The 27,867-nt window shown below is 36.4% G+C and overlaps 1 protein-coding gene across 1 annotated transcript in view; it reads right to left on the bottom strand.

Annotated features, from left to right (window-relative positions):
* rock1 (Rho-associated, coiled-coil containing protein kinase 1) overlaps nt 1-27,867 on the bottom strand; it is an 88,524-nt gene that overhangs the window by 16,003 nt on the left and 44,654 nt on the right. The window contains exons 7-27 of the mRNA XM_073848328.1: nt 27,114-27,258; nt 26,499-26,637; nt 25,020-25,111; nt 24,614-24,764; nt 24,462-24,528; nt 24,271-24,359; nt 18,916-18,964; nt 18,647-18,782; nt 18,403-18,482; nt 17,936-18,182; nt 16,650-16,756; nt 14,833-14,983; nt 14,403-14,563; nt 14,118-14,302; nt 11,435-11,504; nt 8,705-8,808; nt 8,394-8,559; nt 6,945-7,038; nt 6,782-6,870; nt 5,646-5,837; nt 2,778-2,943 (exon numbers count right to left, since the gene is read on the bottom strand). Coding sequence (XP_073704429.1) covers nt 2,778-2,943; nt 5,646-5,837; nt 6,782-6,870; nt 6,945-7,038; nt 8,394-8,559; nt 8,705-8,808; nt 11,435-11,504; nt 14,118-14,302; nt 14,403-14,563; nt 14,833-14,983; nt 16,650-16,756; nt 17,936-18,182; nt 18,403-18,482; nt 18,647-18,782; nt 18,916-18,964; nt 24,271-24,359; nt 24,462-24,528; nt 24,614-24,764; nt 25,020-25,111; nt 26,499-26,637; nt 27,114-27,258 — 2,680 coding nt within the window. The remainder of the gene's footprint in view (nt 1-2,777; nt 2,944-5,645; nt 5,838-6,781; nt 6,871-6,944; nt 7,039-8,393; nt 8,560-8,704; nt 8,809-11,434; nt 11,505-14,117; nt 14,303-14,402; nt 14,564-14,832; nt 14,984-16,649; nt 16,757-17,935; nt 18,183-18,402; nt 18,483-18,646; nt 18,783-18,915; nt 18,965-24,270; nt 24,360-24,461; nt 24,529-24,613; nt 24,765-25,019; nt 25,112-26,498; nt 26,638-27,113; nt 27,259-27,867) is intronic.

Here is a 27,867-nt window from a genome sequence, read left to right on the forward strand (position 1 = left end):
CTGACAAACGAACTTATTTAGGTTTAAATAAAAACACCGAACGCGTCTTTTAGTTCTAAAAACGCGAGGCGCACAGCACTGCCTTTTTTGGTGACTTTAATAAAAGAGCAGTGTGCTCTGTGCTGCGGTTTTTTTATGTTGCTAAGCAACGACCAAAACAGCTGTCCTGTCAGTCAAATCAAAGGATTATAGCGCGAGCGCTCTAAAATCTTAGTTTTTTGCTGTTATGTAAACTGTCATATTAGCAGAAACCCTAAATAATACAGCTCCGGGTTACCCACGATAGACACCAAAGGTTTCTCCACCATTTCCTGCAGTCTCCGGACTTTTTAAGCAACGGTAAACTTTCGTCATCACAACAGAAGGCCCGCCTCTCCATTCATTCGATTGGACAATGGAAAAGAACGCGAATGACGTTGGGCGTTTTTCCGCTCAGAGTTGATTTTTTTCAACTTCAGGCGCTCAGAGCGCTCCTGCAAAAACGCGAGGCGCAGCAGGCGGCGAAAACGCGAGGCACCGGGGGCGCATAAACAGCGGGCAGAACGCTCACTGCCAACAGAAAACCATTCCAAAGAGGCGCCTCCAACTGCAAAAACGCGTTCGGTGTGATCGCCGCCTAATCCCTGCCGTCAAGATGGTCCTCATCTCGTCATGGATCAGGGAAAGTGAAAATTAAATCTGTCACAGGGGTGGTTGGATTTATTCACAAACACGTTAAAAATATTTATTGAACGCTTCTTTCTTTTCACTTTTGTTTTTACTGCATTACCATAATCTAAGGCTGTATATAACTTAATATAACCGTACAAAACCAGTGGTTCTGTGTGCAATTAGACATTGAGCACCCCCATATTGCCAAAATGGTATGATGCTCGTTTCACCCGCGAAGATTCGACTGTGAGATCGGTGGTCGAATCAGGCTCCGCATATCGATGCATTGAATCTTCGACTGTTCGGGGACAGCCCTAATAAGATCATTTAGAAAGTTTAAGTAAATGATTAATGAACTATGTACAATTCTACATATTATTTAGAAATATAGTAATAGTGTGTTAATAAATGCTTTATTACTACTGTAATGAATTATCAATTCAAGAACTTATAAAACATTTAGTAGTTGTCACTTAACGGTTTTTGTGATCTCATCTAAAGTGAAGACTATACCTCGTAAAGCTTTTACAAAGGAGATTTAAAGAGAAAGAGGAAAACAAACATCACAGAGTAACACAGAACACACACACACACACACACACACAAATATATCTGAAGATGCAAAAAAATGAAACTGTACAACTGTACACTTTTTATAATAATGAAAAAATAAATCTCTGCAACAAGTAAATACAGATTAAAAAAAGCAACAAAACGAATATACGCCAACAAAATAAGCAACAAAAAAAATGAAATATGAAGATATTTTGAAATTTAGGAATTGTTAATTTTTTGACATTGTACAGTTTTTTTTTTGCATCTTGAAATAAATATTTCTATGTTCTATATCACTTTAAAAAAAACTTTGTAAAAGTTATGAGGCATAAATAGTCTTCACTTGATGAGCTCACAAAAATGGATAACTGACAAGTACTAAATGTTTTATAAAATTATAGACATGCTTTTAAATTAGGAACAAAACATTTACAGCTGCATCTATACACTGCTTACTACTGCCTATTAATGTGGGCAAAATGCTTCATAAATGATGAATTGACTATTTACTAATGCTTAACTAATAGTTCATAGTGTGTAGTTATTATAAAGTGTTTAGTTAACACTTTACAATAAACTTCCTTCGTTAACATGAACTAACAATGAACAATTTTTCTACAGCATTAATTAAGCATTATACTAATTTCAGCAATGCATACGTAAAAAAAATCTTTTCTAAAAATACACTTTTCAAAACTTATCTGTTAATATTATTAAATGAACCTGAGCTAACATGAACTAACATTTTTGACCATGTTGGATGCTGATTTGATAAATCAGCTAAAACAGATACACAGATAAACTGCTGAAAAATTAAAGCTTCTTATTTTCTGTATTTTGTTTGCTCTGCATGTTTTTTGTAATGAAATGATTTTAAATCCTCTCAGCACAGCTGTACTTTCATTCCAATAGGGATGATAACCAGACATATGTGGCCAAAGCTTCAAGATTATCTGCTATTGTGGGCTTTCCAATCTCTATAAAATCTAACCAATACAGATTCAGACTTAAGTGTCTGACCCTGCCATACTTGACACTAGTAACCCAGCAAGCATTTTTTGGTCTAAAAGACGTCTATTAGCCGTGAAAACACAGCCCAGACGTCTAGGCTGAAACAAGTTTGTATTTGGGCTGTCAGTGAAAATTTAATAGACGTCTACAAATATCCCAGTATTAGACTAGTCATCAATTTAAAAATGACAAATTAAAATTACAAAAATTAAACAATAAAACCTTACAGGATGGAATATCATACATCTAACTAGTTATTCTGCCAAAAAATGGCATGCAACCAAATTCAAGATTATTTGGGCTGGAAGTGGGTTACACATAGCCGGACTATATCGGGTTTATAGTTAACCCAGACGGTGAAATGACGACTATTGCTTGCTGGGGAGCTACTACTAAATATATTGTAGAAACTTTAATTTTCTGTAAAGCTGCTATCGTAAAAAGTGCTTTACAAACACACTTGAATCGAACTATCCATTGGTTAATTAAACCTCTCTATTTCTTAATTTATCTGAGATTTCTATAACAGAAGTGTTGATATTTTGTGAGCGTGTCCTTACCAGCGATGTTGCTGTCCGTCTCGTCTGGCTGCAGGCTGGTGACGCTGGAGCTGTCCACACGGAGCTGCAAGTCGTTCAGTTTCTCTCTGAGCTGCTCAATGTCACTCTCTTTACTGTCTAGTTGCATCTGCAACTCGTTGCGATACGTGCACTCCTCTGCCAATTGCTGCAAACACAGACAACAACATTAACTAGGCCAGAATTACAAATCTTGGTGTTTCTAATAAAAAATGACCAGAATTTTTTTAATTGGTTGTATAACTCTCTCTTTTTTTAATTAGCACAGGTTTAGTATTTCTTATTGGAACAGACTGATTGTAGGCCTCACTGATCTTTAATTTTGCACTTTAATTTACAAGTAAAAATAGCATGTTGGGATCATTTTGACAAATTTCACTCAAAAGATAAGATGCATAAGCTCACATCAATGAGGCCTAAAACACATGCAAAAATTGCGCCGACTATACACTGCAAAAAATGCTTTTCTTTTATAGATTTTTTGTCTTTTTTCCAGCCAAAATATCAAAAAATTCTTAAATCAAGAAGGATTTTCTAGATGAGTAAAAATGATTGTCCTGTTTTCAGATTTTTTTTTAATTAAATTCATTTTTGTCTGGAACAAGCAAAATAATCTGCCAGTGGGGTAAGAAAAATAATCTTGTTCCTGTTTGAAATAAGATTTTTTTTTTGCTTACCCCACTGGCAGATTATTTTGCTTGTTCTAAGCAAAAACTCACTACATTTGGATTTGTTTTTCTGAAAATAACTTTTACTTCTTGGTTTAAGAATTTTTTATATTTTGGTTGGAAACAAGGCAAAAAAATCTAAGTAAGAAAAGCATTTTTTGCAGTGTAGCAAAAGTTGATTAAAGGGATAGTCACCCAAAAATAAAAATTTTATGTTTGTCTGCTTACCCCCAGGGCATCCAAGATGTAGGTGACTTTGTTTCTTCAGTAGAACATAGGGCTGCAACTAACGACTATTTTAATAGTCGACTAGTCACCGACTATTGAAACGATTAGTCGACTAATCGGATAATTATTCAATTTTTCTCAAATTTAGCATGAGATTGCTTTAATTATGTGGAAAATTATAGTAAACACAAGAAAGAAGGGGGTACTTCAATAAAAAATGCATATTTTGCTGCTGATAGGCCAATTCATACCAAAAGTAAATAAAAATGCCCTGTCTAAAACCAACTAGGCACAGTGCTCGGTCAGTACAGACATAAATGCATAAATTAAGAAACTCTATAATTTTTTTAATGGACAGGCACATTTGTTTTATAAGAAAAAATAAATTAAAATCAAGTAAACATTTTCTTCCTGTAAACCATCAGCAGCAATAAAACAGTAAACAAAAATGTATATCCAAAACAAAACGTATTGGCTTCCATGTTATTTAAATCTTACCGAGGCCAGCCAAACTCCCTTTCATTCAACTGTCCGACGTGCTTTCGCTTTAAATGTTCGTGCATCACAGAGGTGCTGCCGTGATGCGCAAGGACTGCTTTACAAACCATGCAGGTAATATTTTAATTCGCCGTAGCAGGCTAAAATGCTCCCAAACTTTACTCCTGTTTCATACATACTCAGTCTGCAGTGCGTCTACAGTCCGTGTGCGTTACGTATGCGTTACGTATGCGGTGCAGAAGAAGCACAGACTCGTTTTGCTTTCACACAGAACGCGTTTGCAGTCCGTACATTGTGAACGTTCTAATCCGTTAACATGGGTGTGGGAAAAAAAACGCACTGCAGACGGAGTATGTGTGAAACGGGCGTGTTTTGGTACGCGCAGCTGCTGCGTTGGACGCCGCCATTTCTGTATGTTATCGCTCAGCATAGAAGCTGCGTATGTGCGACTCTCGGCAGAAAGATGCCTCACTCGGTTGTCTGGCGACAACATCGACAATGAAATTCATTGTCGACTATTTCTATTATCGATTTTTGTCGACAACGTCGACGAATCGTTGCAGCCCTAGTAGAACACAAACAAGATTTTAAGATTTTTAACTCAAACCGTTGCAGTCTGTCAGTCATATAATGGCGGTCAATGTGACCCATGGCTTTGAAAGTCAAAAAAACATGCACAGACAAAACCAAATTAAATCCTGTGGCTCGTGACGATACACTGAGGTGTCAACACACTAAACACTAATCGGTCTGTGCCAGAAACTTGCATGTACGGAAGCTCAATCACTCATTGTTTACACAGAGAGATTATGGGTACAATGGCTACTCAAAATGGTAATTACTTGTGCTTATCTTGATTGTTGCAACCAATTAAAAACTATATGATTACGTTTGCTTGCACAAACTCATCAAGGAGTGTTGACTTTTCACCGACTCCCAACTTTCGATGCCTGATTGACTGAAGTTATGGTTGCTTGCTCTTCGTCACGCTCCGGCTGTTGTGAACACACTCAGGACAGGTTTGAGTTAAAAATCTTTGTTTGTGTTCTACTGAAGAAACAAAGTCACCCACATCTTGGATGCCCAGGGGGTAGCCAGATAAACATCAAAAAAATGTATTCCCCAAAATTTGGTATTAATATAGCATAACCAGAAGACAACAAGTTGGGGAGAAAAAAAAGGACAGAAATTGTCTGTTTTTGGGGTAAAGTTGTTCCTGTGTGCCCTGTGTGAGCAAAGCCAGTAAATGTGATAACATTCTCTAGCATTTTCAGGAAAGACAAAATCAACTTTGGGCTAAAATGACTGAAATATGTATGATATGAAATATAACTTTTGAAGAAATAATCCTTAACCATAGCAGGACTGGAATATTCTTGCTGGAACTAAATTTGATGATCATCAGACTCCACTGATTGGCATCAATGATAAAAACGGTTAATGAACATTAACTTGCCGCTTGCATCTCGTTCAGCTCCTTCTGGTACTTGATGGCCATGTGGTTGAACTTCTCCTTCTCCTGGTTGAGCTCCAGCTGTAGTTTGCGGTTCTCCTTTTCTTTCTTGCGCAGGTCAGTGGTGCTGCCTCTCTTCTTCTGGTCCAACTTCATGTCCTTCCGGTTCATGATCTCAGCCAGCTTATTCACCGCCTGCAAATGTTAGAATGCAAAATTACAAAAAAAATTATTACAGAGTAAAGGGTGTTTTTCTTTTCATACTTTGTGGAACATATTTTTATGCAACGCTTTGGTCTTAATAGGCAACACAAATAGTGTTACTCAAAAATGACACAAAACCCATAACTGATTTTGCTGCTAATATGTTAACAGTAGGATATTGTAATAAACATGAAAATACATAAATAGCATATACAGTAAATAGTAGGTAAAACTGTATAGATTAAACAACAACAAAAAAAATCTGTATTTTTTAGAGATCAACCGATACATAGATTTGCCAATATTTTACCGATATGTAAGCATTTTACCATAATTGGATATCGGTTTTGTAATATCGGAATCACTGATAAACACTGCCTCTTGTGGGTGTTTTGAGAATTGGGTGCAGGATCACCATTGCCATTTTTACTTTATAACAGTAAATAAATATCGGTTCTGCATATCGGTTATCGGGCACATAAACTTGCAAATATCCGGTATCGGTTCTAAAAAAAATCTATATGGTCGATTACACTTTTTTTCTAAACCTGGCTTGTCACATGGTTATATTGATAAACTAAAACCATTAAAAACATTTCCATCACTTATAAAATAAATGGTAATAAAAATAAAATATCTAAGCTTAAACTTTTTTTTGTTACAGCTAGTTTGCTAGGCACCAAAATAAGTTACTAAATCTCTTAACTTAAATTAAAATGAAAGCATAAAAGTAAAATCAGTAAAAGATACATGTGATGCTGCCCAAGGTATCAAAACAAGCTGTACATTTAGTATACGTTTGTATTTCACTATTAAAAAATGCCTATATATCTATTAACACATTCAAATCTACGACTATCACATTCGATTTTTCACTTTTTCACATGCATTATTGTGTGTGCAAAGTTGCGTTTAATGCTGTATGGTGGTTATACCTGAGTCTTCAGAGTTCTTTCTATATTAAGAGCCTTTTCATAATTCGCCTTTATTGTGTTTGCCAGGTCTTCCTTTTCTGCTGCAAACTCTACAGGAAGACATTGGAAATGGTAAGATAAAACAAAGATATATTACAGGTTAATCAACTGGAAATAATATTACCTTGTTCTTGAGCTTGGAGTCTCTCGTTCAATTCTGTCTTCTCCTTACTGAGGATCTCTGCATCTTTGGTAAGGGTTTTATTGGATTCCTCAAGCTAAGTGAAAATGCATTATGATCAAATTAAAAGCCACTGATATAACCACAGAATTAACAAGAGCTAAAACAATAGATGGCTTGGACAGTAAATTGAAATCTAATACTGAAAATGTAATGGGCCACAAATGAAATATCGTTAGGGTCCTATTATTTCTGTGGAAAACGTGGATGGAATCACAGAATTAAGTCATAAAAAAATTATTTTCAGTATAATGCAGAATGTCACGGAATTCAACAAATTTTGAATGAATGAATTTAAAAATAGGTCTGGACATTTTAATCAAATGTGATGTTGTGATATCTTTAATACTTCTTGAGTTATAGACATGAAAACTTTGGAAAAGGAATATTAATGGCACTCAGACTGGGCTGCGTTTCCCAAAAGCATCGTAAGCTTAAGTTGATCGTAGCTCCATTGGTTTCAATGGGTCTACGATGTACTTAAGCTTACGATGCTTTTGGGAAACGCAGCCCTGGTTGTTTAATGCAGTTATCCTGACAGAAAGAAACAAGATACATCTCTAGTTTTAATATAATTATTTGTTCTTCAGACATTCCTTTTTAAAACTAAAGTAGTATCATGACCCAAACTGACCCACATTTGGTTTTTGACCACTGAAAATGTGTACACTTTAATGATTTACTCCTGAAGCCATATTAAATTCCCAATATTTCTGGAACTGAATCTCACAGAGCACTATAAATAAAGATGCAAAAAGGTAAGTTTGTTAAGACCCAACATCTAAAAGGGAATTAAAATATCTTTAATACTTCTTGAGTTACAGGCATGCAAACTTCAGAGAAAAGCTTGAAAAGTGCTGTTTCCCCCATTTTTTAAATAGGAACCATTGGCACATAATGCAACAAAGATGGCTAAAGTCAACAGATTTTACTAATAGAACTACTAATCTCTGTGTAAAAATAAGATAATGATGCTGCCATCTTTCTGAAGTCATTTTAACCCCCCTGTAACTTGACTCTAAATCTTAGGTGAAAATTGCCTCTTCAAATACTGGATTACTCAGTAAATTTTCATCCATGATATTTAATATATTGGCTTTCATTAATATACATGTCTATCTTTCCTAAGAAAAAATAAAAGCTATTTCTGTAAGAGGACTATAAAATAACTACCAAAACAATTGCTAGTAACTGCAGTTTGATTAAGTGATGACTAAAAGTTGACAAAAATGCAATGACTTTGTCAACTAAAACTATGAAAGACTCAAATGACTAAAATGTGATTATTACGCATTTTCGTCTCAAGATAAAGACTAAGACTAAATCAAAAATGCCTGACAAACTTGACACTACAGAGAAGAATGCCTGTCCTTCACTAATAGCGGTACAGACCTGTGCGATGGTCAAGTCCTTCTCTGAGATCTCCTGTTTGTACCGTGAGGCAGCTTTCTTGTGCTCCTGAGAGAGTTCGAAATACTGCTCCTCCTGTAGCGCGCGGGCCAACTGCTCCGACTCCGCCTTCGTCACGGTCAGGTCCAACTGAGCCGACAGCGACTCCCTACAAAAACAGGAGAAGCCGTTTACAAGATGACATTCAATTTAAATGCTAGACAGCATTTCAAAGTCACAAGACACTGTTCTATTGTCATTTTTTTAAAGCAGCCTATTTGCAAATGCTGCTTTTTGATGAAAAGGACTTTTACTTCTCTGAGTGCATGTCCTGGACTTTTCTGAGAGCCTCTTGAGTTTGACGATTCTTCTCCTCGATCTCCTCCTTCAGCTCCTTCACCTGAGTTTTATAAAGTGTCTGAAAACAGGAAAACACAGCTTGAGAATATATGATGGGACGTCACACGATGAGGAAATGTTCATATGAGTATATAAACTTGCGACAAAACTGGTATTACTGGAAACCCTGAGAGGGGCTTTGGATGCTTTCAATTTTGCTTTTCAATTAGTGGTTCTGGTGTACAGCAAAAGCCTTATAAGTAAATTTGCTGTTGACAGCGTTTGCTTTTTTTTTTCTTTTTTTTTTTGCTGAGAAAACTAACACGTTCACCTTCTCTGGTTTAAGAAGTGTTCTTTTATTATCAAAATATCACTGCTTTTTAGGGCTGTGCAATTAATCGTAATTCGGTTTTGATTCCGATTTAGGCTTCAAACGATTACGAAAATGCAGTAATTGAGATGAAACGATTATTGCACCCCTTTCTGCCCACTCCATAAAAGCCTCACTTCACATGCAAATCAGCAAAATCGTAACGTGACTTTCATAAAACGGGACGTGCTTGATTTATTAATGTTACTTTGATGTTGTGTTTTTAATAGCACGTGAGATAACTTGCGCTGTTCTGTGTATGCGCTCAGAGATGGAGCAGTTATCTTTTAGCTCAAGTAGCACCTAAACGATCAAATACACACAAACATATTTCAAAAAATTATGGCTTAAATGATCATAAACAGTTGAGAATGAAAATACGTGTGTAACAGTATATCAGATCCGTGTGGCTCTTAAAGCAGCAACAAATAATATTCCTTCTGCCGTCTCTGTGCTTAATATTACTAAAATGTAAAAATACAAAGACAAAAATCACGAATTCGAGACAAGATTCGAACATCTTGTAACATGGCTTGGACTGTTTAATCAAAAGCGTAACAAAATAGTTCTAAACACAGAAGTGTTTTTTAAGACAAAAACCTGAAAATGATTTGACATGTACATCTGGTAGCTGTGGTAAGACAGGAATGACTCGGGACAACTAAATTATAGTAAATTAACCTCTGTGTGTTTGAAGTTAGGTGGTTTTAATTAAGGCGATGAGATTGGAAGTGATTTCATCATTAAATAAAAACATACCAAGTGCGGTTACTGACAAATTTGTACTTTACAAGAGAGATCAGCCACTAGCTGCACTTTCATCAACATATTATGCTAATTTTGTGACACTGCATAGAAATTAATGCATTTTTATTGCATATCAAAACAGTAACTAAATGATTTGCTCAGAAGAAAGGAAGAAAATCTCTTTGCATAGCATCGAATATCAATCTAGTCATTAAGAAATGCTGAAAAGTCAGCTAAATCATTCCCAAAACATAAGGCATCTGACTCTGACTGTTTGCAAACTGTGGTTTGTCTGCTTGCTCTAAGCTGCAAGTAATTTATTACATTAAAGAAAGAAGCCACATCTTCTACTGAATTTACAATTACAGTAGATTCTAAGGGAAACAAGTTTCTGTGCCAGCTGTCTTTTTCAAGTCTCCAGTGAATCCGACCTTTAACTTTTACAGGATTTGATGCATTATACCTTAACAGAAAAGCATTGCTAAAGACTTGAGTGTTCTTGTGGTTGAATTTTGAGAAATTAAGTCTTGATATATTTACGGTAGGAAATGTAATAAATATCTTCATGAAACATGATCTTTACTTAATATCCTAATGATTTTTGGCATAATAGAAAAAAATCAATAATTTTGATCCATACGATATATTTTTGGATATTGCTAAAAATATACCTGTGCTACTTAAGACTGGTTTTGTGGTTCAGGGTCACATATGCTGTAGGTAAATACTGTAGCAAACAGGTTATGGAAGATGATCACATTAAAGGGATGGTTCGGAGTAGAATTGACTTCATTGCTATGCACTCCGAAGCCCATCTAAATACCCCATCCGAAGTTTTTTTTACCTTAGTCAAACATTTATGGAGATATTAGAGTTTTTCGAATTGCTTGTTACAGGAGTGAATGGTACATGTGATGTATCTCGTAAATTGCACCACTAAACGTGCAAGTAATCTTACCAAACTTGTACAGTAGTGTAAATAGGTTATGTACTCACAAAACGCTGCATCGGAAAATTTGTAAGTCCACCATGAGTGTTTTAAAAACACGTTTTAGCCGATCCCTACTAGTCTCAGAAACTACAAATGGCGACACGTCGACGTCACTTCCCTGGTTTGAAAAAAGCACGTAAAAGTCCTCCTACAAGTTGACATGCACACAGATGTAGTAGGAGGACTTTTACGTGCTTTTTTCAAACCAGGGAAGTGACGTCGACTTGTAGTTTTTGAGACTAGTAGTTCTCGGGTAAAACGTGTTTTTAAAACACTCATGGTGGACTTACAAATGTTACGATGCAGCGTTTTGTGAGTACATAACCTATTTACACTACTGTACAAGTTTGGTAAGATTACTTGCACGTTTAGTGGTGCAATTTACGAGATACATCACATGTACCATTCACTCCTGTAACAAGCAATTCGAAAAACTCTAATATCTCCATAAATGTTCGACTAAGGTAAAAAAAACTTCGGATGGGGTATTTAGATGGGCTTCGGAGTGCATAGCAATGAAGTCAATTCTACTCCGAACCATCCCTTTAAGGAGAAAAGTAAAAAACACAAATATGACCAGCAGTGTGTGATACTCACTGAGAAATACTGCTCAGCCTCCAGCTGGTCCTGAAGTTCCCTCATCTGACCCTCATTTCCTCTGTATTGCCTGATAAAATACATTTCAATCAGTAACAGTCACTTCTGATTCACAAGCAATATTTATTTAAACTTCACGATGCACAAACAAACAATAAAACAGTTTATTTTCAACTTGAAGGCCCACTTTCTAGACCCACTGTAAAAGTATAGCAAGTTGTTCCAAGCAACAGACATTAAAGTGATGGATTGAATAATTACTTCTTTTTTTTTTATGTGAACTGATGCATTGCTCACAATACGGTCAGGAACCTGCATAAAATAAATAGACTAATGCTTTCACTTTGACTTTAAAGAACACAAAGCTGACATTTTGTTGAAAGTCCAAAAGGAGGAAAGGTGAAGGATTAACCGGCTGTGGTCAGACGGAGGCTAATCCTTAATCCACTCGTGTAAATATTGGCAGGCAACAGTTTTGGACTGGTTTACTCATAATCTGCATTAATAGCTATTTCTACAATAGAAAAGCATTACCGATATTTAGTGATGTAATAGCTTTTGTGAGTAAGGTTCAGAGCCAACAGAATGATGTTATAAGGTCAGTGTTACAACTGGGGTCCAACTGAACAAATATGCTTATAGTAGAAAATATTACTTTGGTGCAATTAATTATGAAAATAACTATTTGTTAAATTGCAAATGCATTGTACGTCATGTTACATTGATGAAGTTGCTGACTATTATGATGCAGGATAACAGACTGTGATGCAGCTTATGAGAACGCAGTAATATGCCCCAAATATTCAAGATATGAGGCCAAAAAATGCCCATGTATGGGTTTTTGTCTTTTATTTATATCACGATTATAGTTTAGCAATATCATACAAGCGAACGTGCTATTTTTTCCTGAATATCTGCATGATTTCAAATGATGCTGATGTATAAAATAGTTCAAAAAACAAGATATTGTTACATTTTAGACAGAGTTTTGTCAAAATTGTCTGTTTTGTTTAGTTTTACCATCGGAAATAGTTCTGATCAAATCCACAGCAGAACCGTTATGCATGTTTCAGCAAAACACAGTGTTTCGTTACTAAATGAATTAAGTTTTTTCATTTAAAAAGATTGTCACTTGCTTTGTTACTGAATGAATCAGCTGTTTGAAGGAATCGGTTGAATGAATGACTCAATGACTCTCTCATTAAGACAGTGAATTTGTCACCAACTACTGGCAGTTTTAGTTTTACTTTTAGAGTATCATGTAATTTTTTTTTTACTTAAACTTCATATTTAAATATAGCGTTGTCACTAGACCAAATTTTGGACTTCTATAAAATCCCTGACTAAAATATTTTGATCCTACAACTGAACCGATACTACGACAAAAACATAGAACTGGAAAAATAACTGAATAACAGATGATCCAAAAGATAAAAAAAGCATTTCATCCTGCTTTTAAAAAAAGCCTACAGGTATGTAGAGATCTTTGCAACATTGGTAAATTAGCTTAAAGGAAAAAGCCAAACCTTATTTCATGATATAGAAACTTTATTTCACAATGACAATTTAAATCATGATATAGTAATTATTTTATATTTTATCTTTTTTTATTAATAAGAACATAAACGCAAGTAAGAAACTAAAGGACAACTATGATAAAACAAAGGCACAAATGAAATAAACAGGCCCTATGAAATCTGTTTTATTTCTTCACAAATTCCACTTTATTTTTTCAAAATTGTTTTTTTTTCTGTTTGAATTTTTCTGGATTCCGTTTGAATTTTTCAAGAGTCTATCTTAATGGTTATATTAAAACTTATGAATCAAAAAGTGTCTGTCTAATAAACCATGAAACAATTTAGCAATTTATTAAAATTGAACAAAAATTAAATTAAGGCCCTATGAAATTTTCTGGATTACATTGTAATAGTTTCATAATTTTTTTCTATCAAAAGCAAGTCCAATTAATTTATTTATATTTTATAAAGATTTTTTTTTTTTCTCAGAAATACTGCGTATTGTGTGTAATTATATAGGGCCATATATAAACTGTTTTACTCAGGAAGTACAGCTCATCAAAATGCATTCTTAAAATGATGAGCGGCGCTTAGTGTAAAAGTTGACATTCTTTTAACTTAACACGGCATCTTAAAAAAAAACGCTGCTTGTACAAGATGATGCAAAAGACGTTAGACACAGGATTTTAAAATTTTTGTTTTTAATTTCATTTTAATTTTTTTAATTTTTTTTTACAATTGCATATATTGTAAATTGTGGAATCGTACCACTTTTAAAAGCAAGGTATTACGATATTGCGCAACAATATTTCAATATTAAATTAATTAACAGATCTTTACCAGGTTTAATGTTAAAAAAATTAATACTATTTATTATAATAATTTATAAAATGTTGAATGAAATGAATGTTGAAAATTCAATGCTTTTCTCATTTAACACATTAATGATTTTAAATTAACCTCATGAATTTCTCACCCAGAATTAATTGAGGTTATCATTTGGCAACCTGTTCAGAAACCAGCTATTTTAACTATTGATTTGTTCCACTCCAAAGAACATAAATTTTTTGTCTTGTTTTATAATAAGTAATGGGAGATAAATATGTACCCTATTCATGGTGTATATTCAGGGCCCTTTTGAGGGCAGGAGAGAGAAAACAACATACTTGGTGAGCTGCGCCAGCTGGAACTCAACGGAGCGTTTGTTCTCGAGGGCCGCATTGATCTCCTGTTTGAGCTGCTTCTCTGATCCTTTCAGGCGTTCGGCCTCCATCGTCCAGTTTTTCAGCTCGTTCTGGGACACCGCACGCTTCCCAGACTCCTGCTCCAACTGCACCCGCAGCTCCTTCACCTGGTAGAGTGAAGAAATGAGGAAAGATGTTGAATTTGTAACACCTTCAGAAGTCTGCAATCTTGTCAAATCAAGGTTTTTGGCCTACATTCTTGCTCACCTCTTCCTCCAGCCTCTCCTTCTGCTTCATCAGCTGCTCCATCTTCTGTACAGACTGCTTGAGGTCAAACTCCAGCATGGAGCACTGCTTCTCCACCTCCACCACTCTGCTCTCGGCTCGCATTCGCAGCGTGTTTTCTTCTGACACCTTCTGCTCCACCGCTGCACAGAGGAGAGACGTTTGGTATTTTTAGAGAAAGAGGGATGCTTCAGTTTCATCAAAATTAAATGTACCACAGGGAGAACTTTCTTCAGACCTATTTGATAGTCTCATAATGTCTAATAAGATGCTATTAAAAGAAATTCTGCTGTTCCATATGCATAAGTGTGAAATCCTGGAGGTGGTGTCTGGGCACGCAGTTAAACGAGACGCTGTGCGGTGTCTAGACACGCAGTAAGATGGTCGCAGCACGTCTCGCACGCACACATACCGTTCATAGCAGCTGACTTGGTCTCCTCGATAGACTCGTATTTGTCTGTGAGTTGAGCTTTCGTGATGCGATGTTCTGTCATTTCCTGATCCAGCCGCTGCTGTAGAGTCTTCAGCTTGTAGTTCAGATCGATTTCTAGACTGTTCTTCTCCTACAAACGCAGAGCACATAGAAACACTGGTTACACAATAACTGTACACAGCCAACACGATCACTTTAAAACACAGTGAACACAAAGAATAAAACTTTGCTCAGATCAGGTCAGTAAGTAATTACATAACATTTTGAAAATAGTTTCATTCTACCCTATTTGAGTATTATGAGTCATTTTAACAGTGAGACAGTCGCAAACAGCTAAATCCTCACATTTTCCATTCAGTGTGCATTAGTGAATGACTAGTTCAGTCATGAAACTCTAGAAGGTGCAAATTGATATGTGCCTTTTTTTTAATTACATTCATTTTCATAAACTATAAAAAATTTTTTTACATTGTCTCAACTTTATACCTTGTCTACACTCACAATTGAGGTCAAAGTTTACACACACCTTGCATCTGCAAAACCTTAATTATTTGAACAAAATAAGAGGGATCATACAAAATGCATGTTATTTTTTATTTAATACTGACCTGAATAACAAAATTGAATTTATAAAAATGACCCTGTTGAAACATTTACATTCGCTTGATTCTTAATACTGTGTTGTTACCTGAATGATCCACAGCGGTGTTTTTTTTTTTGTCTAGTGATAGTTCATGAGTCCCTTGTTTGTCCTGAAGAGTTAAACTGCCCGCTGTTCTTCAGAAAAATCCTTCAGGTCTCACAAATTCTTTGGTTTTTCCAACTCTTTCCAACAATGACTATGCATTTCCATCTTTCCACACTGAGGACGACTGAAGGACTCAGATGCAACTATTACAGAAGGTTCAAACGCTCACTGATGCTTCAGAAAGAAACATGATGCAAACTTTTTAAATTTGAAGATCAGGGTAAAAATTAACTTATTTTCTCTTCTGGGAAACATGTAAGCATCATCTATAGCTTCTGAAGCTTCTGAAGGGCAGTACTAAATGACAAAAAAATTATATTTACGCAAAATAAGAAAATTGTACCCATCTTCGTTGTTCAAAAGTTTTTACTCCCGGCTCTTAACACATCATTTTTTTTTTCCTTCTGGAGCATCAGTGAGTGTTTGAACCTTCTCTAATAGTTGCATATAGAGTCCCTCAGCTGTTCTCAGAGTGAAAAGATGGATCTCAAAATCATCACAGTTGGAAAGGGTTCAAATACACAAAATGAAAAACCAATGAATTTGTGGGACCTGAAGGATTTAAAAAAAAAAAAAAAAAAAAAAAAAAAAAAAAAAAAAAAACAGCAGGCAGTTTAACTGTTCAGGACAAACAGGGGAGTCATGAACAACTATCACTAAGCAAAAAAACACAGCTGTGGATCATTCAGGTAACAACACAGTATTAAGCACTGAATGTATATAAACTTTTGAACAGGGTCATTTTTATAAATTCAGTTATTATTTTCTCTTGTGGACTAGATGTAAATGTCTTTTATGTGAAATATCTTATTCAGGTCTGTACCAAACAAAAAACAAAAAACATGCATTTTGTATGACCCCACTTATTTTGGTAAAATAATTAACATTTTGCAGATTCTGCAAGGTGTATGCAAACTTTTGATCTCAACTGTAAATATTGGTAGTGTAACTTATGGCGATAAAAATTGGTACAAAACAGTCAAAAGAGGCCCCTAATAGGCTGCGATTTTTTTATGTAAAATCTACACGATAATAAAAATAACAGCACCTTCTCAAGAACGTTACATCTGTCCTGCACTTGTTTCCTCTCCAGCTCCATTTTAGACAGACTGTGCTTCAAGTTCTTGTTGTCCTCCTGCAGACCCGTGATACGAGCTTCAAAGAGACAAAGAACAGAATTACATCACTTTGGATTATGAAAAGATTTGAAATGGGAATGTTTAGAATTTTTAAATTTAGTATTTCCTACTGGCACACCATATGCAATATATGACCCTGGACCACAAAACCAGTCTTAAGTCGCTGGGGTATGTTTGTAGCAATAGCCAAAAATACATTGCATGGGTCAAAATTATTGATTTTTCTTTTATGCCAAAAATCATTAGGAAATTAAGTAAAGATCATGTTCCATGAAGATTTTTTGTAAAATTACTACTGTAAAGGTATCAAAATGTAATTTTTGATTAGTAATATGCATTGTTAAGAACCTAATTTGGACAACTTTAAAGGTGATTTTCTCAGGATTTTGATTTTTTTGCACCCTCAGATTTTCAAATAGTTGTATCTCGGCCAAATATTGTCCTATCATAACAAACCATACATCAGTAGAAAGCTTATTTACTGAGCTTTCATATTCTATATACATCTCAGTTTTATAAAATTTAACCTTATGACTGGTTTTGTGGTCCAGGGTCACATATATGCAATTGTAAAAAAAAAAAAAAAAAAAATGAAAGAAATTAAAAACGAAAATTTTAAAATCCTGTGACTAACTTCTTTTGCATCATCTTGTACGAGCAGCGTTTTTTTTAAAGATGGCGTGTTAAGTTAAAAGAATTTCAACTTTTACACTAACCGCCGCTCATCAATGTCAGTGGACCAATCAGAAGACCCCAGAAGCGGGGCAAGCGCTTATTTACAGTAGCAAGTTGGCACAGCTAGGCGGCATTTTGTGCTGCACTTTTAAAAAAAATAATTCCTGAGCACTGCATCTCACATTTTTAAACAAAACAACCCTTTATTCTTTTTTAAACCTCAATCTACACTCCATCGCAAAAACTGATTCTGACAACTTTGCAGACATCAAATATCACATTTATGTTATGTTTTATCCTTTATGCTTTTTTTTTTATTTTAGCTCAAGTGCATCCCATTTCTTCAGCCAAACTGAGTAATCAGGGGAGAATGGCCTTGGGAGGAAAGGTAAGCAAAAAACAGATAATCATCGATGGAGATAGAAGAACCTTTCAGGACAGCTAGAACTTCAACTCTTCACTGATCTGGCTTAATGGCAGTGTGGCCACATGGAAGCTTCTGCTCAAAGCCCACTCTTACCTTGCAGTTCTCTGATCTCCTCTGAGCCCTGGCTGCAGGTTCGTCTCTCTGTGTCTAGCGTGGTCTGCACCAGAAGCAGCTCTTTTTCTAGCTGTTGTTTAACGCTCTCTGCGGCACGGCTCTTCTCCTGCAGCTCACGATTCACACTCTCCAGCTGGCTCATGGACTTCCCCATCTCTGTGTGGCTCTTTCTCAAACGCACCACAGTGTCAGACTCAGCCCGCAGAAGGTCGTTGGCTTCCCTTAGCTATGAGGACAAGGTTGTGTGAGACGGTGTTTGTTAATTGACAAGCCACAGTACTTTCATTTATGTACATACACACACATTCTCATACATAATATAATAACATATAATATACATGTGAGTTTTTGAGTACATATGTATATTGTATATATTAACTATACATCACCTCCTCGTCTAACTCTTATAATATTTATAATTCCCAAAGTGTTCTTGATAAGCTTACTTGGTTCTGCAGCTGGGCGACCTTTTCATTGTTTTGACTCATTTTCCTCAAGTCTTCCAGCTGCTCCTTCAAAGTAGACACTAGAAAAAGGAAATTTAAATTTTTAGAAATATTTAGATTTAATATGGGGGGATGCTTTCTCTTTCCTCATAACATGCTAAAAAATGCATAAACAACCTAAAGACCTTAAATTTCATAACCTGCTTTCTGGAATACCCCATGGTATTAGACACTGAATCCTCACCCTCATTCTCCAGATTTCTTCGCTTCTCAGCCTCCTGTTCAGCCTTCCTCTGATGTTCTGTTGCTCTGTGCTGGATCATGATCTTGTCTTTCTCCAGTAAGGACATGTTAGCCTCCACACTCTTCCTTAGGTTACTCTGAATCATGGCAGGACAACAGAATAACAAGAAACCCAAGTTTAAACAGATCTATTCAAGACTTGTATACAAAATACATACCCCTCTGTAATTATTTACATTCTTGCTTTAGAGATGAAATCATTTCACTCACCTCCTCGTCTAATTCTTTCATTATCTTGTCTAGCTTTGTATTGGATGTCCTGAGGAGGAAATGAATCAAAGAACAGATTTCAAAAGCCTGATTTTTTTTGGACTTAGGGATGTGGAGCTTAAATGAGAAAAGGTGGATGGATTGAGGATGGAGGGATCTACATGTGGATGGCTGAATGAAGAGTTTGATTTAGACTGTGGCTAGATGGGTGAGGGGTTGTTTTAGACAGATATATGGATGAGATGTTGAATAGGGTGTTTGGTGATGGATGGGTGGATAGATGGGGTTTGGTTTTGGATGAATGCTTGAGGTGTTTGCTTTAGATCTGATTGAATGAGGTGTTTGACTGGTTTTGGATAGATGGATGTGCTGTTTACATGGTTTGGATCAGTAGTTACATGGTTTGGATCAGTAGTGATGGACTGATGGATGGATGAGGTGTTGGACTGTTTTTAATAGGGTAATGGGCCGATGGAGGAATGAAGTTTTTGACTGATTTTGGATGGATAAATTGATGGATGGATGAAATGTTTGGTTTTGGTTGGAAGGGTGAGGCATTTGATTGGTTTGAATAAGGTTTTTGGTGATGGACCGATGATCGATGGATGGATGGCAGGGCTTGACATTAACTTTTTGAGGCACTTGTCCTTCGGACAAGTAAATTTATGTTTCACTTGTCCATGCACAAAAGTCACTTGTCCGGGTAAAGATTTATAATATTAATTATTATTATTTTTTATTTTTTTTGCTAATGCAGAATTCATTGAAAGCATTCAAACACTATCAATATTAATACAATTCAGTTGAAACAGTAGAAAGGAACGTAAAAGTAGAAGTAGAAAGGAACAGTAGAAGGATCTCCAGAACCATAGTATAATACAAAGTAATACTTTGCACGCTGATGTGCACAGTGTATCACCAGAGGTAGTAGTGACTCTTGGTGAAAAAAAATAAAACTATCTATCCGACAGACGCCACAGAACATTTCTCCGTCTTCATAAATAACCCAGCCGAATTCATCTTTCCATTTGGTTACAAATTTTCGTTCCCGTTTGAACTCATATGGTACTGTTGGTGTAAGGCAGGGCTCGAAATTAACTTTTTTACTTGGTAGCACTGGTGCTCCCAACTTTAAAAAGTTAGGAGCATCCCAAAAAATGTAGGAGCACCGATCTTGATTCTTCATGGCCGATTCTGATTAACTGACATCTGACAGACGCCTGCCAGATGTTTGTACACATCAGATGCTTTCCAGATCAAGAGATCTTTATCAGACATCTTGCAGACGTACATGTGCTATCTGAGCCGCGTTGTATAGTATATTGACACAGAGGCGGCAGAATTGTATCTGACAGAATGTGCACTGTAGCACGAAATATGTGACCCTGGACCACAAAACCAGTCTAAAGTCGCTGGTATTTATTTGTAGCAATAGCCAAAAATACATTGTATGGGTCAAAATTATTGATTTTTCTTTTATGTCAAAAATCATTAGGAAATTAAGTAAAGATCATGTTCCATGAAGATTTTTTGTAAAATTCCTACTGTAAACCTATCCAAATGTAATTTTTGATTAGTAATATGCATTGTTAAGAACTTAATTTGGACAACTTTAAAGGTGATTTTCTCAGTATTTTGATTTTTTGCACCCTCAGATTCCAGATTTTCAAATAGATGTATCTCGGCCAAATATTGTCCTATCCTAACAAACCATACATCAATAGAAAGCTTATTTATTGAGCTTTCATATGATGTATATATCTCAGTTTTGTAAAATCGAAATTTGACATCGCAAAATGTCAAAATCTCTGGTAGCCCTTCGGGCAGGTACTCATCAGAATTTGGTAGCCCAAAAATTAATTTAACTAGCCCAAATTAAAAAAAGGCATTTTTTAAAAATATAGAAAATCAGATAAGAGTCTAAATTGTCAATCAAAAATGTTTTCAATACACAAATATAAACAAATATCAAGGAAAGAATTTTATTTCACCATTTAGTGTAGCTGCAGAATTTTAAAATATCAATTTAAGGCAATTTATGACCCTTTTTTTTAAGAGCTGCACAAGTTAAATGAACAGTATGAGTGGGGTTGGACAATGTACGGTAGAATATTAAGCCACAAAATTACATGATTTAAAATTCAGATACAGACACAAAAAACAAAATATCTAATACAATGGCATTTCAACCTTTATACCATTAAAAGGGATAAATCAAGTATATATTTTCTTATATTTATATAAGATATATAACATTAGTATTACTTAATTGTTTAGATTTTTAAAAGGCAAATTCAATTATTTCACACTTACACATGGATCGATAATTCCAAGAATTTGACCAGAAACAGCTGAAAAAATGTTTTGAAAATAAAAATTAATTTGTTTGTCACGAGGGGGCGCTTTAGGAGCGCTGAAATACTACGGTTTCCATAGTAACAGCTATACACAAACCAGCACTAACGCTACTTTATCAGACATGAAATGACAATGCAAACGACATGTTTCTGAGGACAGTCTGTTCCCTTCAGATACATTCATATGAAGACATCCATGTAGCGTTTTGACTTTGAAACGTACAGCGTGCATATTTATTCAATGACATCATTGCCTTTTTGAAGATTTATCCAAACCTATCGCGATCGTCTCCCCGTCTCTTAAACTTATACGTTAATCAAGACTTTTAGTCTTGTACTACTAGTCAGCAGTTAGGCTAGCGACAGTTTTGAAACCGAGTCGCACCACTCTCATTTCTCTCACTCGCACAAATGCTTCCAAATATAATTTGAGGTCGCACAGATTAATTTATCGCAATTTCGAGAAGGAAAGAGAGAGAGAGAGACGCGTGTGAGAGAGAGCCGCGCGTGCGCACTCTCCCATGATCGAACATAGAATGCTGCTGCGTCAGAGCGGCAAAAGCGTCAACAAGCTTCCTCGTACTTTTTGACAAGAGTTCTTGACGGGGCGGCCAGAGCCTCTTAGCAGCTCGGCGGCGGTGTGAACGTACAGTAACTCCACGAGCAGGTCTTTTCCGTTCCGTGTGTGTGTCGGCGCGCTGCGCTCTCTGTTCAATATTACGCTCGGTGTTTGCGCTGCACGTTCTGCTCTGTCGTTAACGGCATATAACGTTAATTAACATGGCATTTTATTTTGTTTGAAATTTAACTTGTCCAGTCGGACAACCAATTTTCTCTTCCACTTGTCCTACAAAAAATCCACTTGTCCCGGACAAGCGGACAAGCCTTAATGTCGAGCCCTGGATGAGGTGTTTAACTAGTTTTGGATGGATGGATGAAGTATTTGATTGGTTTTGGAAGGATGGATGGATCAGGTGTTTGTTTGGTTTGAATAGGGTTTTTGGTCACGTACCGATAGATGGATAAGGTGTTTGATTGGTATTGAATGGATGGATGGATGAGGTGTTTAATTGGTTTAGATAGGGTGTTTGGTGATGGACCGATGGAGGGATGAGGTGTTTGATTGGTGTTGGATGGATGAATGAATGGATGGGTGAAGTGTTTGGTTTGGTTTTGGTTGGAAAGGTGAGGCTTTGATTGGTTTGAATAAGGTTTTTGGGGATGGACCAGTGATCGATGGATGGATGAGGGGTTTAACTCGATTTAGATGGATGGATGAGGTGTTTGATTGGTTTTGGATGGATAGATGAGGTGTTTAATTGGTTTTGGATGGATGAATGGATGGATGTAGAGTTTACATGGTCAGGATCTTGTGTTTGTTAATGGATTTATGGATGGATGAAGTATATAAATGGTTTTGGATAGATGGATCAGGTGATTGATTGGTTTTGTATAGATGGATCAGGTGTTTGATTGGATGGATGAGTTGTTTGGTTGTTTTGGATAGGGTGGTTGGTGATGGACCGGTGGACAGATGAGGTGTTTGGTTGGTTTTGGATGGATGAATGGATGGATGGATGGATGTGGAGTTTACATGGTCAGGATCTTGTGTTTAATAATGGATTTATGGATGGATGAATTATATAAATGGTTTTGCATAGATGGATGAGGTGTTTGGTTGGTTTTGGATAGATGGATGTGCTGTTTACATGGTTTGGATCAGTTGTTTTGGTGATGAACTGATGAATGAGGTGTTAAATTGGTTTTGGATGGAAGGGTGAGGCATTTGATTGGTTTGAAGGTTTTTGGTGATGGACCGATGATCGATGGATGGATTAGGTGTTTAACTGGTTTTGGACAGATGGATGAGGTGTTTGATTGATTTTGGATGGATAGATGAGATGCTTGATTGGTTTTGGATGAATGAATGGATCAACGGATGAGGTGTTTGATTGGTTTTGGATGGATGGATGGATAAGGTGTTTTGATTGGTTTTGGATGGATGAATAGATGGTTACATGGTTAGGATCTTATGTTTGATAATGGATCGATGGATGGATGAAGTATTTGATTGGATTTGGATGGATGGATCAGGAGTTTGATTAGTTTGAATAGGGTTTTTTTTGGTACTGGACCGATAGATGGGTAAGGTGTTTGATTGGTTTTGGATGGATGGATGAGGTCATTGATTGTTTTGGATGGATGAGGTGTTTAAGTGGTTTTGGATAGGGTGTTTTGTTGGTTTGGATAGGGTGTTTGGTGACAGACCGATAGATGGATAAGGTGTTTGATTGGTTTTGGATAGATGGATGAGGTGTTTGATTGGTTTGAATAGGGTGTTTGGTGATGGACCGATAGAGGGATGAGGTGTTTGACTGATTTTGGATGGATGGATGGATGGATGGATGAGGTGTTTGATTGGTTTGAATAGGGTGTTTGGTGATGGACCGATAGAGGGATGAGGTGTTTGACTGATTTTGGATGGATGGATGGATGGATGGATGGATGAAGTGTTTGGTTTGGTTTTGGTTGGAAGTGTGCAGCATTTGATTGGTTTGAATAAGGTTTTTGGTGATGGACCGATGATCGATGGATGGATGAGGTGTTTAACTAGTTTTGGATGAATGGATGAAGTATTTGATTGGTTTTGGACGGATGGATGGATCAGGTGTTTGTTTGGTGTGAATCGGGTGTTTGGTGATGGACCGATAGATGGATAAGGTGTTTGATTGGTTTTGGATGGATGGATGGATGGATGGTCGGATGAGGTGTTGGATAGGGTATTTGTTGATGGATTGATGAAATATTTGATTGATTTTGGATGGATTGGGTTAGTAAGGTGTCTGGTGGTGGATTAATGGATGGATGAGATGTTTGACTGGTTGTGAATGAATGGTTGAGGTGTTTGGTATTGATCTGAATGGATGAGGGGTTTGATTGGTTTAGAAGGACAGATAAATGGTTAGATAAAGCGATGGGCAAATAGACAGATAAACACCTGCACTTCTGCTCCATCTCATCTCTCAGCTGCATCTCGCTGTGAAGTTGTTCTTCTAGCTGATAAATTCTCTTCTGAAGATTCTCCAACTAAGAAATAAGAGAAACAAAATCAGTCATACAGTTTAAGAGATAGACTTATTATTATAATGCTATAAAACTCTTTATAAGTCTCTGTCTGGAGTTTCTTACATGACTCTTATCTTCCTTCGTCGAGCTGCGTTTGTCACTTGCCTTTATAGCTGGTTCCCGAGGAAACCTGACAGAAAGTCAATAATTGATTAATTTAGCACAAACATCTAGACTATAAGCACCAACCGCCTGTTGTGCATCTCAATACTCACTGGTAGTAGGTAAAGCCTACAAACGGAAGCTGGTTGCCTACAAAGGCTTTAGGAATGGGGAATGTCTCCTCCTCCCCTCGATCCTCCTCAATGTCGTCAAAATTGCTTGTGTCTACGTCACTGCTTAACTCCGGCACCACTGGGGCAGCAGCTACATGCAACAACACAGTAGCATATTTTAACAACAGCAAACAAAAAATGCAACAAGCACAAAAACATCAAGGCTGATTACAATTCAGCTGCTGACAGTAAACTGGTGTCTCTACTCAGGATTAGATCACTTTGTATTTACTTGTACATTTATAAATGAGAATTCGATTCAAAGAATGTTTGCGACGGATTAATTTTAAAATAAATTAAAAAGATAACTAAGCTGGCAGATTTGAGGTTTAGCAGCTCTACTCACTATCTCTGATGGTCTCCCATGCCCACTGGTCATTCTTGAAAAAATTATGTCGTTTGATTTCGTCGACTCCATTGCGTCCTAACCGCACATCCCTAGTGAGAGATGAGATGAGATTATCACAATGCATTTTGATTAAACAAGCTTTTGTTCACTTCTTGATATGCAACAGAACAGTAATGAAAATATGTACTGATGCAAACAGATCCAGGGTGAGTTTTAACTCACAAGCTCCAAAAAAAAAGCATCAGTGACAGAGAGATGTCATTTATCAACATCTTGTCAAATGATCATTTAATGTTTCAGATGGATATGATGGTTGATAATAATTTTAATCTTAATGCTTAACCCTACTCAATTCAAGGTTTTGTAGCTATTCATATTTCTTAAATTGAGTCAAATGCAGAAATTAGTCGTGAAATTACAAGGTAATGAAACTGAACCAAGAGATAAAAGTAATGCATTTGTTTAAATCCCTAACCTCTATTTTAAACAACAGTAGCAGTGATAATTATGATAGCTGTGTCAATAGTACACAATTTTTGCTTTCAGTGGTGGATATATTAAATAAGTTCACTTCCAGAACAGAAATTCACAGATAATGTACTCACACCCTTGTCATCCAAGATGTTCATGTCTTTTTTTCTTCAGTCGTAAAGAAATTAGGTTTTTTGAGGAAAACATTTTAAGATTTTTCTCTATAGTGGACTTCAATGGTGTCCCGAGTTTGAACTTTCAAAATGCAGATTTAAATGCGACTTCAAACAATCCCAAATGAGTCTGTAAACGATACCAGCCGAGGAAGAAGGGTCTTATCTAGCGAAACGACTGGTTATGTTTGTTAAATATATAGTTTATATACTTTTTAACCTCAAATGCTCATCTTGTCTCCCTGGGATGTGCATGAGCAGTCTCTGTGCATCTCTGGTTCAAAACAGTTAGGGTAGGTTGAAAAAATCTCATCTCATTTTCTCCCTCAACTTCAAAAATCAGTGTTTGCAAAGTGAACATGCAAAGAAGATAAAACACCCTTTACAGAAAAGGTAAAAAAAAAGGTTAAAAAAAAAAAAAAAAAAGCAATGTAGGGTGATTTTGAACTTGAGTAAGAAAATTAAATTGTTTTTCAAAATACCCTAACTGTCTTGAACCGGAAAAAACAGTTCACGCAGACATAGACAAGCGTTTGAGGTTTAAAAGCATATAAATTGTCAGTTTGTTTCGAAAATGACCGATTGTTTTGCTAGATAAGACCCTTCTTCCTCGGCTGGGAACGTTTAGAGCCCTTTGAAGATGAATTAAGGAAGTTCAAACTCACAGCCACCACAGAAGTCCACTATATGGAGAAAAACGCTGAAATGTTTTCCTCAAAAAACAAATTCTTTACGACTAAAGAAAGAAAGACATGAGTGCATCATCTGTACATTTTTGTTCTTTTGTTTCCACTAATCTTCTGCAGTTTAAAAGTCTTTTTTGCATGCAAACCTGTCCGTGAGGAAAGCACAGATGAGGCTTTTTGCATCCTTTGAGATGTCGCTGTCATCAGGGAAGGTCAGGGCATTCTTGTGATTCATGATTTTGCTGTAGGTGCCCACCAGAGAGTCAGCGTAGAACGGCGTGTCACCTGAGGATACGTTAAACAACACAGACCCTTATTCTTCTGAATGCCTCCTCTATTCCTAGCTCTGTGATCTCACTATCTGTTGGGAAAGCTCACATTCTTAGAAATTTGTCTTTGCTTTTATGCAGTTTATTTTCTGAGAATTTAAAGTGGAGCCAAAATGCAGAGTTACTGTGCTGGGACATCCCTTCTGGTCATAGGGATCCATGCTCAGAAGTGTAGCTTTTAATAGACATGAGCACTCAGGGGGGTTGAAATGTGAGGACAAAAGACACATAAGGCACATAACAAAATAATGCCAAGACAACATGATTTTCTAATGAGTTGTCCTTGTGCATTGATTTGCATTGATGATTTTTTTCTGTGCATGAACTCACTGAAAGTGTCAACAACAAAACACAGTGGTGATTTACTGGTAAACTTCGGACTGTATGAAAAAAGGAACAGAAAGTGTTGTGGTCGCTGATGCTGAAACTCACCGACAAGCATTTCATACAGAAAGACCCCCACAGACCACCAGTCACACTCTCGGCCGTAGTAACCGTCTCCTCCCTGCGACTTCAGTACCTCTGGAGAAATATAGTCTGGAGTTCCTACTGCCGTGTCACATCGTACCATTCCATCCTGAGAGCAGAAAAACAAAAGAGTCTAAAGCAGAACTGAAAAAACACTTAATGTGACTGAAGAAATGCTTCAGGTTTATTTTTACTTGTCATTCACAAGGTTCAACAGTGCAAGTGTTTCTCACATCTAAAAATACTAAAAATATGTGTGTAAAATAAAATAATTAAAAGTCCAAAAAATCAGTTTTATAAAATTTAAAGTTAAAATACAGTAGAATTGACTTCATTGCTATGCACTCCGAAGCCCATCTAAATACCCCATCCGAAGTTTTTTTTACCTTAGTCGAACATTTATGGAGATATTAGAGTTTTTCGAATTGCTTGTTACAGGAGTGAATGGTACATGTGATGTATCTCGTAAATTGCACCACTAAACGTGCAAGTAATCTTACCAAACTTGTACAGTAGTGTAAATAGGTTATGTACTCACAAAACGCTGCATCAGAACATTTGTAAGTCCACCATGAGTGTTTTAAAAACACGTTTTACCCGAGAACTACTAGTCTCAAAAACTACAAGTCGACATCACTTCCCTGGTTTGAAAAAAGCACGTAAAAGTCCTCCTACTACATCTGTGTGCATGTCAACTTGTAGGAGGACTTTTACGTGC

Source organism: Garra rufa, chromosome 10, assembly GCF_049309525.1.
Source record: "Garra rufa chromosome 10, GarRuf1.0, whole genome shotgun sequence".
NCBI classification, from domain to species: Eukaryota; Metazoa; Chordata; class Actinopteri; order Cypriniformes; family Cyprinidae; genus Garra; species Garra rufa.